General features: G+C 41.7%; 2 protein-coding genes across 2 annotated transcripts in view; both read right to left on the bottom strand.

The window, feature by feature from the left end:
• Positions 1-8,961, bottom strand: part of LOC117994453 (E3 SUMO-protein ligase ZBED1-like) — a 318,547-nt gene extending 309,586 nt beyond the window's left edge. Inside the window, exon 1 of the mRNA XM_069507573.1 lies at positions 8,940-8,961. The gene's annotated coding sequence lies outside the window, so the exon portion shown is untranslated. The remainder of the gene's footprint in view (positions 1-8,939) is intronic.
• Positions 8,859-17,629, bottom strand: LOC117994101 (uncharacterized). Its single transcript, XM_034981980.2, has 5 exons — positions 17,454-17,629; positions 16,953-17,046; positions 10,406-15,992; positions 9,366-9,624; positions 8,859-8,958 (listed from the first exon to the last, which is right to left on the bottom strand). The coding sequence occupies exons 1-5, from the start codon at positions 17,627-17,629 to the stop codon at positions 8,859-8,861; spliced, it is 6,216 nt and encodes a 2,071-aa protein (XP_034837871.2).
• Between the last annotated feature and the right edge of the window lie 58 nt (positions 17,630-17,687).

Genomic DNA, 17,687 nt, shown 5'->3' with positions numbered 1-17,687 from the left:
CGCGTTGCCGCCTGCCCTAGCAAAAGTCAGAAATCGGGCAGCGGCCAGATGTACACGTGCGTGCCAAACCTTTTCGTTGTTCGCGTGTTTTTCTGTTTTTTTTAGTTGTTACCGATTTAAGTGATTATATTAGTTATCTCACCTGACTCTTCTTTTCTTACAACCCAGCCCGCCACAACGTGTTTAAGAATCTTTAGGCGAGCATACTGAGCAATCGGATACGCTTCTCATTTACAACAATGAAAATAACTTTAATTTCAACATATTTAGTAAAACTAAAACAATTTTAGTCCTACTTAGGTATAGCCTAAAAAAAACTTAATACTTAAAAACAAAAAAAACTTGGTTCAATAATTAAATTTAAAAATTGTTGAATTGTATTTGATAAACAGTAAAATGGCAGCCTTCTCAGCCACCAACTTGTTTCAAAGTGGATCATATATCAACCCAGTCATTAAATAGTTGTTCGCTGAGAAACACTAGCTGGTGCAGATGATAAATATCTGCGTGCCAATCTGGAGAAAGTTTTAAGTTTACCATTATTAACTTTCCACCAATGGATAAATGGATTTTCATCCAAATCCAGTCTTTTTTATTGCGATAAATAACTAATTCCTTTCGGAGAGCATCGGGGCTACCGTTATCAGTTTCTCCTTCACGTTCACCTTCACTCGATGAATCTAACATTAGGGCAAGATCGCATTTAATTACCTAAACCGGGCGTTCCTGGTTCCGGATCGAAAGAATCTCCCATTCTCCTTTTTGTTATTTCATGGCGACGCTGTATTATAGATCAGCTCATCGAAATACAAACCCAATCTGCTGATTGGTTTTGTATTTGCAGCAGAATGTCAATTTTGTCCTGTTCAGGTAATGGTTTTATAAGTCTAGAAAAATAATCAGCCATTATAGCGAAATATATAACTATATCTTCCGTATCAGCCTGCGTGCAGCTACGTATTTCAGCTAATAGTAGGTAGTCATAGTCCTTTTTGCTAAAATCCCTAAGTAATAATTTAGCTAACTCGTCCCAAGTTTTGACTGAGTCGCGTACGCTGCGGTGCCAATGTTTAGCCTTGCCAGTAAAACATAACGGTGTTTGAGTCAATAAGCGATCCGCAGAGTAATATTTTATTGATGATTTGAGTAAATCTTGGGATTATCATGGATAGCAATCTATCATGGAAACCGCAAGTTTCAGCTGTTAGCAAAAAAGTCTTTGGTGCTTATGGATCCCTAAAAAGGTGGAAAAACTTACTACCCGTTAGACCAAGATCTTGCTTGCCAATACACTCCTTCTTCCAATCTTGGATTACGCCGATGCCTGCTACCTAGATTTAAATGAAGACCTAAACTGGAGCGACTGCAAAACTTGTGCATTCGGTTCATTTTTGGTCTAAGGAAATACGACCATGTATCTGAATATCGTAAAAAACTGAACTGGCTCCCTATTAGGCAGCGACGTAATCTGCATGTTCTTTCTATCCTATTTGCCACACTTTTCCATCCCTGGTCACCACCCTACCTTAAAGATCAGTTTAAATTTTTTAGCTCCTTCGAACGTGATCGCGGCCTGCGTTCCTGTTACGATTTCAAGCTTATAACGACCAAACATAATACGCATGGCTACGCGGAATCATTTACTGTAAAAGCAGCTTCGCTGTGGAATGCACTTCCGGTCGAAATAAGACGCTCCAAATCGCTGGCAATCTTTATGCGGGTTGCAGACCAAGAGCTAAGCTAAGTTAGTTTAGCTTAGCTCGCATAGCTGACGCAGTTTTCCATACTTGTGTGCAGACCGCAAACTATGTGAACTAAGCTATGTGAGCTAACTAAAATATGCGAAGTTATGTTAGTTGTGTATGCCGATGCGCAGCTACGCGAGCTAAGCTATGTCCCTCCCGCCTTCCCCGCACGCCCTTCGCACATCCTTCGCCAGTACTGTCCAGTGTCCTTTGTCGTACGCACGGTCGATTCGTAGCGAATATGGAGCAATTTATCGAAGTTGTTAAACAATTTCCTGTGTTATGGAACACACAGTTAAAGGACTATCACAATTTAATTAAAAAGGATGTTGTATGGAAACAAATAGTGGAGGAAATAAGTAATCCAGACATACCAGACGGTGAGTTTAATTATTTTTTATTTCAAGTTTAATCTAATTTACATTATTAAAATAATTACAAAATAACTCTCTGACACGAAATGCTTCTCTAGTTGCTCGTAAGTTGTCGTATTGTACCGATCTTAAAGTTTGCTGTTCTTCAATATTGACGGTATTGGCGTTACTAGTTATCGTTCTTGAAGACATTAAATAATTGTGCAAGACACAGGTAGTCTTTGTAATGACGTCCACTAGTTCCAATTGACATTCAAATGGTCGACGAAACACACGAAATCGCGCTGTTAATATGCCGAACGCATTTTCTACTACATTTCGTGCTCTACTGAGACGATAGTTAAAGGTGTTTTTTGCTCTGTTATCTAAACATGTACTCCGTGGGTACGGCCTCATAAAGTGTTTTTGTAATGGGAATGCTTGATCACCTATAAACACAAAATGTGTTGGATCGCCATCAGGCGTTAAAGGTTTATGATTGGGCAAGTTTAATTGCCCGTTTTGTAATTTGTGGCCAAATGCACTATCTGCAAAAATACCTCCGTCGCTAAATCGGCCCATTGAACCAACGTCTATTATAATAAATCTTTTGTGTGCATCAACGACTGCGAGAAGGACGACAGAATAAAATTTTTTATAATTAAAATAATTAGAACCCGACTGAGGAGGGCATTTTATTGAGATATGCTTCCCATCCACGGCACCAAGGCAGTTAGGGAATTGCCATTTATCATTAAAGTCTTCTGCAATTACTTCCCATTCACTTTCTGTCGGTAACTTCATATATATTGGTTGCAAATGAATCCAAAGTGCATTGCATCTTTAACAATCAAAGAAACTGTATTATTACCCACACTGTAATTGTATCCAATTGTTCTAAAGGAGTCGCCAGTAGCTAAAAACCTGAAACACATAAATATTTATTACTAAGTTTGACTTGGTGTTTGTTACAGTGAAAACTGCGAAGAATGAGTGGAAAAAATTAAGAGATAGTCATCGAGAGTCACTCAAAAGGATGAAAGCCAGTACAAGTGGTCAGGCTGCTTCTCCGGCAAATAACTGGAAATATGCAGAGTTACTCGAATTTCTTTTACCCCACATGAAAAACCGTAAGAGAACTGGTAACGTATCAATTAATGATAAAAATACTTTGGCCAGTACATCAACTCAAAGTCAAAATACTTTGCCCGGTACTTCGATCGAAAGTCAAAATACTTTGCCCAGTACATCAACCGAAAGTCAATGTTCCGTATGGTTAGATAGGAACTAGTAAAAAAATCTAGAGGTGCTTATTAATGTAAGAGAAACTCGTATCACATCTGCATTACATTTATTTCCCAAAATAATCAAACTACTGTTACAACATTTTATTAAGGTTTTTGACAAGAGTATATTATAATAACTACGTTTTTGGTATCTTCTATTAATCTATGGTCAGGTTTGTTGAAAAGGGACATAGACTATAAAGTATGCATTGCTACCTATATTTTAACACTCCCCTTCAATGCTTACTTTATTAAATATTTAGGTATCTTTAATAATCACATATGTACATATCGGATGGACATATACCACACATACATGAAAATTTATGTAACAAATCTTTACACAATGCTTTTGTAAACATATCAGCCACCTGATCTTGAGTTTTTACATATTTCAAACAAATTCTACCTTTATTAACAAGTTCCCTTATATAATGATACCTTATATCTATATGTTTCAGCCGTTTTACACATGTGGTGCTTGCAACTGTTATGGCAGACTGATTATCACAATACATTGTTATCTTATCAGTATGAATATCAAAGTCCTGACACAAGTTTTGCAACCAGCATGCTTCGCTTGCTGCCATGCTTAACGCTATGTATTCTGATTCTGTAGAAGAGAGACTTACTGAACTTTGTTTCTTAGAACACCATGATATTAAGCAATTTGAATACATAAAACAATAACCGGTAGTGGATTTTCTATCTTGCAAGTCTCCTCCCCAGTCAGCATCACAGTACCCTATCAATGACACATCATTACATTTATATACTAACTTATAATTTAAAGTATATTTTACATATCTCAAGACACGCCTTAAAGCACTTAAAAGGGCATCACTTGCACAATTTTGGAACCTAGAAAGTATAGAAATTGATATACATAGATCTGGCCTGGTTCCTAAGACTGCATACATTAAACTACCTATTATCTGTCTACACTGATTTTCAATAGTTTTATCACCACACTCTTTATTTTCCAATATTTTTGAATTAAAGTTTTGATCAATGGGGGTTGATATTGGTTTACAATCCTGCATGTTAAATTTTCTTAATACACTTTCTAAATAACGTTTTTGATTTAATTCGGTAATACCTGAGTCTAAATTTTGCTTAACATTAATACCTAGAAAGTCTGACACTAAACCTAAGTCTTTCATGCTAAATTCTTTACTTAACAAAAACTTAAAATCCGATATTTGTTTTTCATTACTTCCAAAAATCAACAAATCATCTACATACAGAAGAACATACATTTTATCTTTGCTATCACACTTTGTATATAAGCATGAGTCACACTGTGATCTCTTAAATCCTATTTTAGTAATAATTGAATTAAATTTTTCATTCCAACTTTTAGGTGACTTTTTAAGGCCATATAAAGACTTATTTAGCTTAACAATGTTTTTATCCCCACTGAAAGCCCCATCAGGTAACTTAATAAACACTTTATCATCAATTTCCCCATATAGAAAAGCCCCTGTAACATCCATTTGATATATAGGTAATTTACACTGAGTTGCTACTGCAGTAAATAACCTGAAAGTTGACAACTTTGCCACAGGTGCGTAAATATCATTTAAATCCATTAAATCAGTTTGTTCAAAGCCTCTAGCAACAAGCCTGGCTTTATATTGGATAGTATTACCTGATTTCTTCGTTCTGAAAACCCATTTACTACTAATAGCACTAACATTTTCAGGTAAATCACAAATTTCCCAAGTATTGTTATTTTTTAATGTCTCTAATTCCCTATCAATAGCTTTTTGCCAACTACTAGCATCCTGCCTACACATAGCCTCTTTGTAAGTAGTGGGTACTTCATCTAAAGTAGAAACATTATTACACCTGAAAAAAGAGGTTTTCTTACGGATACGCTTGGGTTTATCTTGTGTAGTGAACTCAGGCTCATTTTCACTATTGCTACTTTGAGTTTCAACTTCATACTCACTGTCTTGTTCATCACACAAGTTTTCTTCACATACAGTTATACTTGGCTTTGATTCTAAGCTATCACATGTATTTTCTACATACACAGTTTCCTCATACACTTGTAAAGGTTGTTTTTCTTCAGGTAAACTATTTTTTATAAACACTACATCGCGCCTAATGTCAACGGTGTTTTTGAGTGAGAAATATATTCTATAACCTTTAACATTCTCACTGTAACCCACTAATATACCTTTTTCGCCTTTTGGGTCCCACTTCTTTCTTTTTTCTTTAGGAATATGGGCGTAAACAGGTGTGCCAAAGATTTTTAAGGAATTTATATCAAACTTTTTGTTAGACCACAACTCATAAGGAGTTTTACCTTTTATAGTACTTTTACCTGTCCTATTTAAAACATATGCAGCTGTATTAACCGCCTCTGCCCACAAAAATTTAGGTAACTTCTTAGCACACAACATAGTCCTAGCAGCTTCAATTAAAGTTCTATTTTCCCGTTCTGCCTTACCATTTTGCTCAGGACTATATGGTACTGTTTGTTGGTGAATTATACCACGGTTATGGAATAGTTGAGCCACATCTTTGTTTAAAATTTCCAACCCATTGTCACTCCTAAAATATTTAACTTTATTTCCCGTTTCATTTTCAGATTTATTTAAAAAATTCTCAATACAAGCCTTCACTTCATCCTTCCCTTTCAAAAAATACACACTCCTATAGTTAGAATAGTCATCCTTGAAAACAAAAAAATACCTTGCACCTCCGAGTGATGTTTCTTCCATCGGGCCACAAGTATCAGCATGAATTAACTCACAGGTTCTAGTTGTTTTTACTACACTGTTTGGAAACGGTAGACGATGAATTTTACCTTCCAAGCAACTTTCACATGGTTCTTGCACACTACTTGCATCCTCTAAACAAATATTATTGTTTTTTAACACTTCTTTGACATAGATCATGTTTTGGTGAGCAAGTTTTTGATGCCACTCATTTAAATCAGTATTAATTTGCACAACATTTGTTTCACAGCATTTATAACGGAAATCTAAATAATAAAGGTTACTAATTCTTTTAGCAATAGCGGACACTTTATTATTTTTAAAAAATTTACACGAATTTTGGTCTGTCACCATGATGTAACCTTTAGATGTAACACATTTTACGGAAAATAAATTTGTTTTTAAATCGGGAACATACAAGACATTGTCTATGGTTGTGTCAACCCATAACTTTCCATTGAATACTTGAACTATTAAACTCCCTAACCCTAATACTTTAATAGGTGTTCCGTCTCCTAACATCACAGATTTATTTGCCATAGGAGTAAAGGAAGTGAACAATTTTCTATCTTTACACATATGATCACTCGAACCGGTATCAACCAGAAATGTACATTGGTTATAATCTTTAAAAGAATTTGAGACTACAAATGCATTACTAGAGCTAGTACCTTGTTTATTTAATCTAAATCTACACTTATTTTTCGTATGACCTGGCTTTTTACAAAAAAAGCAGCGTAGCTCAGACTTACTGTTACCGTGAGCATAATTTTGACTATTTACTGGACTGTCCGTCTTCACTTTACACTCAAATTGAGAATTATTATAATTTTTACACCGATAACACTGAAACTGTTTACCACTATTCCTTTTGGCTGTAAAAGCTGATGCAGGCATTGAACTCGAAGTCTCCTTCATTCTCTCCTCTTCCACGAGCAGTCGAGCAACCAAATTGTCATACGTTTGTTTGTCATCCGGAGCAGACTCCCATGCAGACACAAAATGTTTGTATTTCTCTGGTAATGACATAAGTACCTTGGTTATAACGAATTTTTCGGATATATCTTCTCCCATTTGTTTGAGGTTATTTTTCATTTCCTGAATTTTGGACAAAAAAACTGACATTTCCGTACCTTCTTCAAATTTGAATTGGAAGAATCGCTGTTGAACTATGTGAATATTCGTCTCACTTTTCTGTTCATACACACTTTGCAGCTTTCTCCACATTTCTGCTGCAGTACTACAGGTTATAATATGCAACATGACATCCTCCGTCATCCTTGTGACAAGTAATGATTGAGCTTTTGCATCCTTGCCTTCCCATGCAATTTTTAGAGTTTGATCTTCGGGTTTCATACTCTTACCTTCTACGATGTCAAATAATCCTTGACCTCTCAGTAAGACTGAAGTTTGAAATTTCCAAATGTTCCAATTTTTGGAACCCTCCAGTTTACATACCGTCCCTTGAGCCACTGGTATAATCGTTGTAGTTTCCATCTTGTAGCACTCCAACCAACTTGTAACTTCCTACCTTGCCTTTGAACAGGTAGTATTTGCAGAGATAATTTCGTACCTCGCCAACCACGCCGCCACGTGCTGTTTGCCGGACGCGTGTTTTTTTCAAGTTGTATTATTTTACGACAATAGCAGAGTTATACCCAATCCATCCAAATAGATTACGTGCCTGGGCCCATAACCTATTAATGTAAGAGAAACTCGTATCACATCTGCATTACATTTATTTCCCAAAATAATCAAACTACTGTTACAACATTTTATTAAGGTTTTTGACAAGAGTATATTATAATAACTACGTTTTTGGTATCTTCTATTAATCTATGGTCAGGTTTGTTGAAAAGGGACATAGACTATAAAGTATGCATTGCTACCTATATTTTAACAGTGCTCAACTCAATTTGAGCTTTACGCACTGCCAGTTCAGACTGAACTACAGGAGTAATCGCTACTTAAGGTTTTAAAAGGATAGTAGTTTTCACGGGTTTACACACGAGACTAATCTCGAATCAAACATCATTCTTAAGAACACAATACGTATTTATTATGAAAAAATAAAAATCAGTCACACGTATGACAACTGACAAAACACTGTCCGTTAGACAAATGAACATAAGACACAATTATATTATATAAATAAGTGACACAACTTATTATATCAATTTATAAATGACAACATTATGAATAAATTACACAAAAACACAATAGTATTACTAATGGCAGGGTAATACAGTTTTTAAATTATAAACAAAGTATAGGTACACGAGTTATCTTAATAATTATATACAACACACATACGTTAGAAATGATCACTTACTATTAAGTTATCATATAAGCAAGTTCGTATAATTTTCATAACTGAATAGTTGTAAGCTTTCAGATTATGAATACGGACATTAATACAACCTAAAGTAGTTGGATCTCATAGGACACGATCGTACAATTAAACTTTAGACCTAATAGTTGTAAGTTATTAAGTCATATAAAAAACCTATCTGGTTTAACAAAGACTAAATAGTAAACATCGGTTATGTACGACACGATTATCGTTCACTCGAATGTTAACACTCAGTTTAAACGACGACTGAACGAAAAAGGTTGGGAACCGACGCTTATTATTCACTCGAAATGGTAACAGGCTTGATATAAATGTTGACCGACAGTCGATACATAAAAAACATAGAACACTGTTCCACCGCATCAGCCGGTCTGAATACGGAATCTTAGAGCCTATACTGCTAACACAAGGCCTGTGCCGCAGCCTTCTTTACAACGTTTCACTTTTAATTTAATTAACTCGACTGTCGCTACACTTTTATAAACACACTGCCTGTGGAATAAAGTATGATTAGTTTATCAACTAAAAACCAATACACATAATGGTTAGTACATAAGGGTTAGCACATAAAGATTAGTACGTAAGCATTAGTTACACAATACTAAACATTAGCTAGAACAAATGCAAATAAAGGTTAGTACATAAAGGTTAGCACATAATGGTTAATACATAATGGTTAATACATAAGCCATCACATTAAAGTTATATAGATATGTAGTACTTCTCACTACATAGCTTCAAAATGGCCGACGGAAAAGTTCAATTCAAAATGGCCGCCGGAAAAGTTCATTTAAAATGGCCGTCGGAAAAGTTTACTTATAACTCACTAAGAGACACTGAACTTATTAACACTTGGGGGGCTATATGGTTTTTAAAAACCTTTTGGTCGCAGCGGATACCTGAAGCACTCCACCCGTCGCTGTTGCGAACCCCTCACCACTGTTATCCTTAAGATAAGTGGCAGGTTCAACTCTCGACGTCGTTGCTGCTGTCCACCGTGTTCCGCCCGCTGTGGCCGAGGACCTTCCACGATGACCCTTAGGCCAGATGGTTGGTTGGCTGCTTGTGGTTGCATGGGCATGCGCCGTGCACCTGCACGCTGCTGCACCGTAGCTGTCCGTGGGTGGTAAGGACCACGGCTCAGCTGTGAGATGGTTGCTATTGGAGGGCTATTACGGTGAGGAAAGATGCTGTAGATGTCAGCTGTTGCTTGCTATGCTACAACAAGAACAGGTACCGGCTGACTCGGTTCACTCACCCTTCGCAGTAGTTCAGCTGATCACAGCTGGGGTTTGATGACCTGGCTACCAGCTGGCCATGTAAGGTCAATGACCTGGGCTACCAGCTGACCATTTAGGGTCAATGACCTGGGCTACCAGCTGACCGCAGCTGGTGTCACTTGCCTCGGTTTTGAAGAGAGGCCACTGACCAGCCTAAGCTGATCTTTACCTAGCTACTTAGCTATTTAGAAGAGGTACTTTCCCTATCACTGCCCTATTCTAGCACTTTCACTTGTATTACACTGAGACCGAAAACTTGAGAACGAATAATGCGTAAAAATCACGCCTTAATATTTGCATATTTTGCCTTAGTAAGTACCTCCTCTAATGAGCCAATAAATTGTACCAACCAATTATGCATAGATTATGCGACGTTGCCGCTTTATTTCGACTCGCCCTTGGCACATTCCATGCATTTTCCGACACGAGGCATGCCTTCTCTTTCTGACAATTACTTACTTTCTCTCTCTACCGAGATACTGTCTCAGATTCGGCTGATCTCGTGTCGGTCCGTTGCTATGGTTACCGAGCGTCTCCCGCGCAGTTTAGCTTGTCCGTAACATCCTCCCCCCGGCGCAGGCTCCCTCCCTACGTGGGAGCCGCAGCCCCTTCTATAATTGGGAGGACAGCTAACTTACGTGTTGGCCTACGAAACACACCTCCTGATGTTCTTATGTCTGCACATCGGACTTCGCCGTCGGGCCCGGGGTACACCTGCTCTATTATCCCTCTAGGCCACACGTTGCGCGGCAACTTGTCGTCTACAACGACGACGAGGTCTCCTTGCTGGAGTTGTCGTAAGCTTTGAGCGGCACTGCCGCGCGGGACTAACGTTGGTAAATACTCACGTATCCAACGCCTCCAGAACTCGTCTGCTAGCGCCTGAGCTGCTCGCCAAGTCCTCTTGTCTGCTTGCTGACATGGGCCCACTACGGGTAACCCTGATGACGATCCAATGAGGAAATGGTTCGGAGTCAATGCCTCTGGGTCTTTATGACTTACCGACACATGTGTGAGGGGACGAGCATTCACTGAATACTCGGCTTCCACCAGCAGAGTCTGCAGTGTCTCCTCCTTTGGAGACTTCTCGTTCAAGGTGGCACTTAGGGCTGTTTTCACCGAGCGCACCAGTCTCTCCCATGCTCCTCCTTGGTTTGGGGTACCTGGTGTTATAAATTTCCATGATATCATCTTACCTAGGCAGAACTCCCTGAGTGGCTCTGCCCACTCCTCGACAGCGGCTCTTAACTCGACGTCAGCCCCTTTAAAGTTCGTCGCGTTATCTGAAAATATAATGGAAGGCCAACCTCGCCTCCCTCCCATGCGGCGTAGGGCCTGGATTGCAGAATCCGTGGACAGGCTGTACACCAACTCCAGATGTACTGCTCGAGTTGTTAGACATGTGAAAAGAGCGCACCACCTTTTTTCGTGGCGCCTGCCGATCGTGATGCTCATTGGCCCGAAGTAGTCTACCCCTACGTTCTGAAATGGTCGGCTAAACGGCGCCAATCTTGCTGCTGGCAGGTCACCAAACGTTGGTACTTGAGGAGCGGCTTTTCTTACTCTGCATCGTTGACAACTGTGGGCGACTGCTCGTACGGAAGGTCGTAGTTGTAAGATCCAATAACGTTGCCTTAGATCGTTCACGACTCTTTCATTGCCTGCGTGGCCTGCAGCCTCGTGTTCCTTTTGGATCAGCATTCGTGTGAGCTGATGCCGTCCGTCTAAAATGATCGGCTGCTTTTGATCTTGTGTTACCGGTGCGGCGTTAATCCGCCCGCGCAACCTTAGCAGTCGATCTGACCCATACTCTGGGTCCAGTTTATATAGGCGGCTGGAACGGGGTATCTTCTCCCCCCGTTTCAGCAGCTGTATCTCAGAGGCGAAGCTGTCTACTTGGGCTCTTTCCAGCCATAGCTTTTCCGCCATTTGAAGATCACGTACTTCTAGTTGTTTGCTCATCTTTCTCCATTTTGCTGCAATGTAGATTACTCGTGCCGTAGCTCCTATCAGCACGTTCCATTTGCTAATTCGGTTAATATCCGGCATAGCGTCCCAATGTAGCGGTCTTGACTGGCTTACATGATACACGAGGACTTCCTCCTCGGGCTCCCCCCGCTCAGGGGTTGGTTCTTTCGGCCACTCGGATGATGGCTGCTGTAGAAACTGCGGTCCCTCCAGCCACTCCGACCTGGGCCCCGCCGCGTACTCTGAACGCGTCGCGTCGTCCGCTGGGTTGCTTTTCGTTGGCACCCAACGCCATTGTTCTGGTTTAGTCAGTTCGGCTATCTCTCCTAGCCGATGTGCTACAAATGGTGTATAACGTTTAGCATTGGTTCTCACCCATATGAGGACTGTTCTGGAATCCGACCAGAATGTGGTACTTGCTGCCTCCCAGCGATGTCCACTTTTCACTGCCTCTGCAAGTCGTGCACCGATAACAGCTGCTTGTAATTCCATCCGGGGAATACTCATACCTCTTAGTGGTGCTACCTTGGCTTTTGCCGATGCCAGCCGTACGATCACGGCGTCCTCTGGTCCTTCTATCTGCCAGTATGCCACGGCAGCATATGCCAGCTCGCTGGCATCGCAGAATATGTGAAGATGTCGCTTCTGGCCCTCCTTGTGCTTATCGTAGCATCGTGGCAACCGCAGCTGTTCAATGTTGTGTAGACCTTGCATCCATGTGACGAACTCACCTGCTTGTTCCTTTGGGATAGGCTCGTCCCATCCGATGTCCAGACGCCAGAGTGACTGTAGCATAATCTTTGCTACTATAGTATACGGACTCAGGAACCCGAGCGGGTCGTAGATTGACATGACCGCGCTTAGCGTTTCCCGTTTCGAAGGAGCTCTTACCGTTTCCTTAACCTCCTTCGGCACTCTTGGCATCCTTGTGTTAAAACCCAGTTCATCCTGCTGGGCATCCCAGACAAGCCCTAACGTTCGCTCCTCGCTTTCTTTTCCTATCATTAGTTGAGTATGCGCTCGCGATCGCAACTCAACCGGAAAGCTATTTAATATACCTTGTTCATTGGAGCTCCAATCTCGCAGAATGAAGCTGGCTTGTTGGTGCACGTAGTCCACCTCCTGCACCGCTTTTATGGCTTCCTCCTTACTCGGGAAGCTATCTACGAAGTCGTCCATGTAATGACTTGTAGTTATGGCGGCGAACGCTGCAGGATGTGTCTCTCTGAACTCCTCAGCGTTCAGGTTGCGGACACTGTGTGCTAAAAATGGGGAACATGTAGCCCCGAATATTAAAGATGTCATCTTATACCTTTTCGGCGGCTCACTTCTATTGTTACCCCTCCATAAAAACATCTGAGATGGCTGATCTTCAGACCTCACCTTGATCTGTAAGAACATCTCTTGAATGTCTGCCGTTACTGCTACAGGCTCTTCCCGGAATCTGTACAATATTCCTGGCAGGGACTGTAGGAGGTCCGGTCCTTCCAGTAACATGTCATTCAAGCTTACTCCCTGGCTGCATGCGGCGGCGTCAAACACTAACCTGAGTTTTCCTGGTTTGTTAGGGTTTCTAACTCCAAAGTGAGGTAGAAACCAGGCGTTACACTCTTCTTCTTCGGTGCCGCTACATTCCGTCGCATATCCCTTCTGCAGCAGGTTTCCCACTTGTTCCATGTAGCCTTCTCCGAACGCTGCATCGCGGTCCATTTTCTTTTCAATGCCTTTCAAGCGCTTAAAGGCATTGAAAAAGCTGGGTGGCATCCTTACCTTGTTTGATCGCCACGTTAGTCCAACTTCGAATCTTGGTCCATTTCGTCGGGCTGTAACCTTAAACAACTCGACGGCCCGTTCGTTTTCCGGCTTTTCCTTCTTGGCCAAGCTCACTCCCAACGCATCTAAGTCGAAGTGGCTTTTCACTAAGCCATGAAGCGCTTCATCCTCGCTGTTCTGACTACGGTGATGAAGATGATGAACCGCCTCTCTCGGTTCATCCTTTGCACCCGGGTTGGGTCCCATAATTACCCACCCGAGGCTCGTGAGGCAAGCTTTAGGTGCCTCTCTACTTCCTTCACGTAATGTCCTTGTGACAATTAAGTGCCCGTTATCGGCACCAATCAAGATCCTTGGAACGGCCCCGTAATAACACACATCGCTTACCTTTAAGCCTTTCAGATGCGGATATCCCAGAACACACGCTGGAACTGCCTGGCTCTGCAGTTCAAGCTTTGGGACCGTCCGTGCGGTTATCTCATCAAACTGCGACCCAGATCTTGATTTTATCAGTAGTCCCACTGTTTGGCTGCTGATTTCATCACTTACCGCATTGATCCCATGGAGTTTGAGCTTTCTCGTCGGCCCTTCTGCACCTACGACGGCCGCCACTTTCCCGTCTACCAAGGTTATGGTTGATCCCTCATCCAATAGAGCATACGTATCCAACGTTCCCTTGGGACCTCTAATGGTGACGGGGCATATCTTCAGTAGCACCGTGCTTTGACTTGCCATTGTGTTCATCACTGAAGCTGTGGCGGCTCCCCCGACGGCCCTTGTATTTTTGTGCAGAAGGTGGTGATGGGGTTGTTGACACCCATTAACCCCACACCTACTGGCCTTGCATCCCTCGCGACGGTGGTTAGCTCGTAGGCACTGAAAGCATACCTGCGCTTCCCTTGCAAACTTCCATCGATCACCTATGTCCTTAGTTATAAGTCGGGGACAAGTCGGTAAGTGGTGCTCCCCTCCACATGCGACACACGACGGCTTAGCGGGATGCTGCTTAGCCGTGGCCTTGGCAGCGAAGTATACCCTCTTTGTCGCGGATGCGCCTTTTCCTCGCGACGTATACCTCGCTCCCCTACTAAACGTCTCCGATGAGTGACTATTCGTGTTGAAGTTATAAGCTAAATGCTTCATTCTTTGTTCGGCGTCCAATTCAATGAACCTGGTCAGCACTAAGATCTCTGGTTCACCTATACCGCCGTACTCATGCGCATATGGTGCAAACCTGCTTCTGGTAATCTCGTCTAGCTTGCTGAGAACCTCCACTACCAGTTGGGGGTTAAACAGATGTTCCCGCCGAATGTCCGCCTCCCGGAGTGCAGCTATTATGTTCGTCAGCGCAATGGAGAAGTCCTCCAACTCCATGGCTGTTGTTGGTGCTTTAAGTTTGCGAATTTTTACCACTGCCTGTCTGGCGATCGCGTCGGGTCTGCCAAAAGTCGAATCTAACGACCTCATAATGCGCTCAGGATCTGGATCTCTAGAATTCAACAAACTTGATACAGCATCCCGAGCCTTACCTTGTAAGCTGTTTCTTAATCTCGTAACGTTCTCTATTGCTGAGAACTTGAAGTGTTCGGTGCTATGCATCATCGCGATTTTGAAGCCATTCCATTCGTTTGCTTCACCAGAGAACTTGGGTAATTCCGTCAACTCACGGAGTAGCGGCCTTCTGTTCGCTACCTTGTTTATTGAAGCAGCTAACCGATCAATATCGGTCTTTGGCTGCTCCTCGGCCGGTGCCGGGTGTGGGGAACACGTGGGCAGGATCCTTGGCTGATCCCACTCCACTTTCCTGTCCGGTTTTGTCCTAACCGGCAGGTGCACTGCTGTACGCGTCTCGTGTCGCCGAGAAACCTCAACTTTGGCAGGCGATGCCACTGCTCCCACTTCAGGCGGTGCTCCTTGACGCTGCTCTGTTTGATTTAGCCATTCTTGTACGCGCCTTAGCACCGGTGCTGTCGGCGCCGCCTCCGTGTTGGGCCCGTCCCCAGCAGTGTCTTCTCCATTGAATGTAGATACACGACGAGCCAGTCGTTTACGTAATAATTCTATTTCGTACCTTTTTTCAATCTCCAATCGTCCTTCTTCAAAAGCCCAATCGGCTTCCTGTTTACTCATTGCAGTTGCCTCAGACTGCAGTGATGCCGGCGGCGTTGAAAGGGGGGGTTGCCTTATCCCCTCCCGAAGTGGTTCCAAGTTTTCGGTCTCAGTAATACGTACCCCTTCCTTCGTAGCTCGCTGACACGGTTTCTTCATCACGGCGGTCTGTTCTGGAGCTGGCAACCTGCTAACGGAAGGTAAATCTAATCTTTGCTTACCCAGTCCTGCAGGTGCCGGAGTCTGTCCACCCTCAGTGGACGGCTCATCTTCTGGCCTCGTTCTTTGCTCCATAGTTCCAGAAATGGTTGGTGCGTCCTCAGTACGCATCTCGTCGAGTTCGTGCCCAGGCCCTTTCTCTTCTCCGGCTTGACCGCGCGTGACGACCATTCTATCCTGAAAATAAACACGTGAAACAAAACTATCCTTTTTGTGTCCAGAGATCCGGCTCGAAGGACCATGTGATGTTCCGTATGGTTAGATAGGAACTAGTAAAAAAATCTAGAGGTGCTCAACTCAATTTGAGCTTTACGCACTGCCAGTTCAGACTGAACTACAGGAGTAATCGCTACTTAAGGTTTTAAAAGGATAGTAGTTTTCACGGGTTTACACACGAGACTAATCTCGAATCAAACATCATTCTTAAGAACACAATACGTATTTATTATGAAAAAATAAAAATCAGTCACACGTATGACAACTGACAAAACACTGTCCGTTAGACAAATGAACATAAGACACAATTATATTATATAAATAAGTGACACAACTTATTATATCAATTTATAAATGACAACATTATGAATAAATTACACAAAAACACAATAGTATTACTAATGGCAGGGTAATACAGTTTTTAAATTATAAACAAAGTATAGGTACACGAGTTATCTTAATAATTATATACAACACACATACGTTAGAAATGATCACTTACTATTAAGTTATCATATAAGCAAGTTCGTATAATTTTCATAACTGAATAGTTGTAAGCTTTCAGATTATGAATACGGACATTAATACAACCTAAAGTAGTTGGATCTCATAGGACGCGATCGTACAATTAAACTTTAGACCTAATAGTTGTAAGTTATTAAGTCATATAAAAAACCTATCTGGTTTAACAAAGACTAAATAGTAAACATCGGTTATGTACGACACGATTATCGTTCACTCGAATGTTAACACTCAGTTTAAACGACGACTGAACGAAAAAGGTTGGGAACCGACGCTTATTATTCACTCGAAATGGTAACAGGCTTGATATAAATGTTGACCGACAGTCGATACATAAAAAACATAGAACACTGTTCCACCGCATCAGCCGGTCTGAATACGGAATCTTAGAGCCTATACTGCTAACACAAGGCCTGTGCCGCAGCCTTCTTTACAACGTTTCACTTTTAATTTAATTAACTCGACTGTCGCTACACTTTTATAAACACACTGCCTGTGGAATAAAGTATGATTAGTTTATCAACTAAAAACCAATACACATAATGGTTAGTACATAAGGGTTAGCACATAAAGATTAGTACGTAAGCATTAGTTACACAATACTAAACATTAGCTAGAACAAATGCAAATAAAGGTTAGTACATAAAGGTTAGCACATAATGGTTAATACATAATGGTTAATACATAAGCCATCACATTAAAGTTATATAGATATGTAGTACTTCTCACTACATAGCTTCAAAATGGCCGACGGAAAAGTTCAATTCAAAATGGCCGCCGGAAAAGTTCATTTAAAATGGCCGTCGGAAAAGTTTACTTATAACTCACTAAGAGACACTGAACTTATTAACACTTGGGGGGCTATATGGTTTTTAAAAACCTTTTGGTCGCAGCGGATACCTGAAGCACTCCACCCGTCGCTGTTGCGAACCCCTCACCACTGTTATCCTTAAGATAAGTGGCAGGTTCAACTCTCGACGTCGTTGCTGCTGTCCACCGTGTTCCGCCCGCTGTGGCCGAGGACCTTCCACGATGACCCTTAGGCCAGATGGTTGGTTGGCTGCTTGTGGTTGCATGGGCATGCGCCGTGCACCTGCACGCTGCTGCACCGTAGCTGACCGTGGGTGGTAAGGA

This window comes from Maniola hyperantus, chromosome 26 (assembly GCF_902806685.2).
Source record: "Maniola hyperantus chromosome 26, iAphHyp1.2, whole genome shotgun sequence".
Taxonomy (NCBI): domain Eukaryota; kingdom Metazoa; phylum Arthropoda; class Insecta; order Lepidoptera; family Nymphalidae; genus Maniola; species Maniola hyperantus.
The sequence above is the reverse complement of the archived record's forward strand: the minus strand, read 5'-3'. Positions and strand labels throughout refer to the sequence as shown.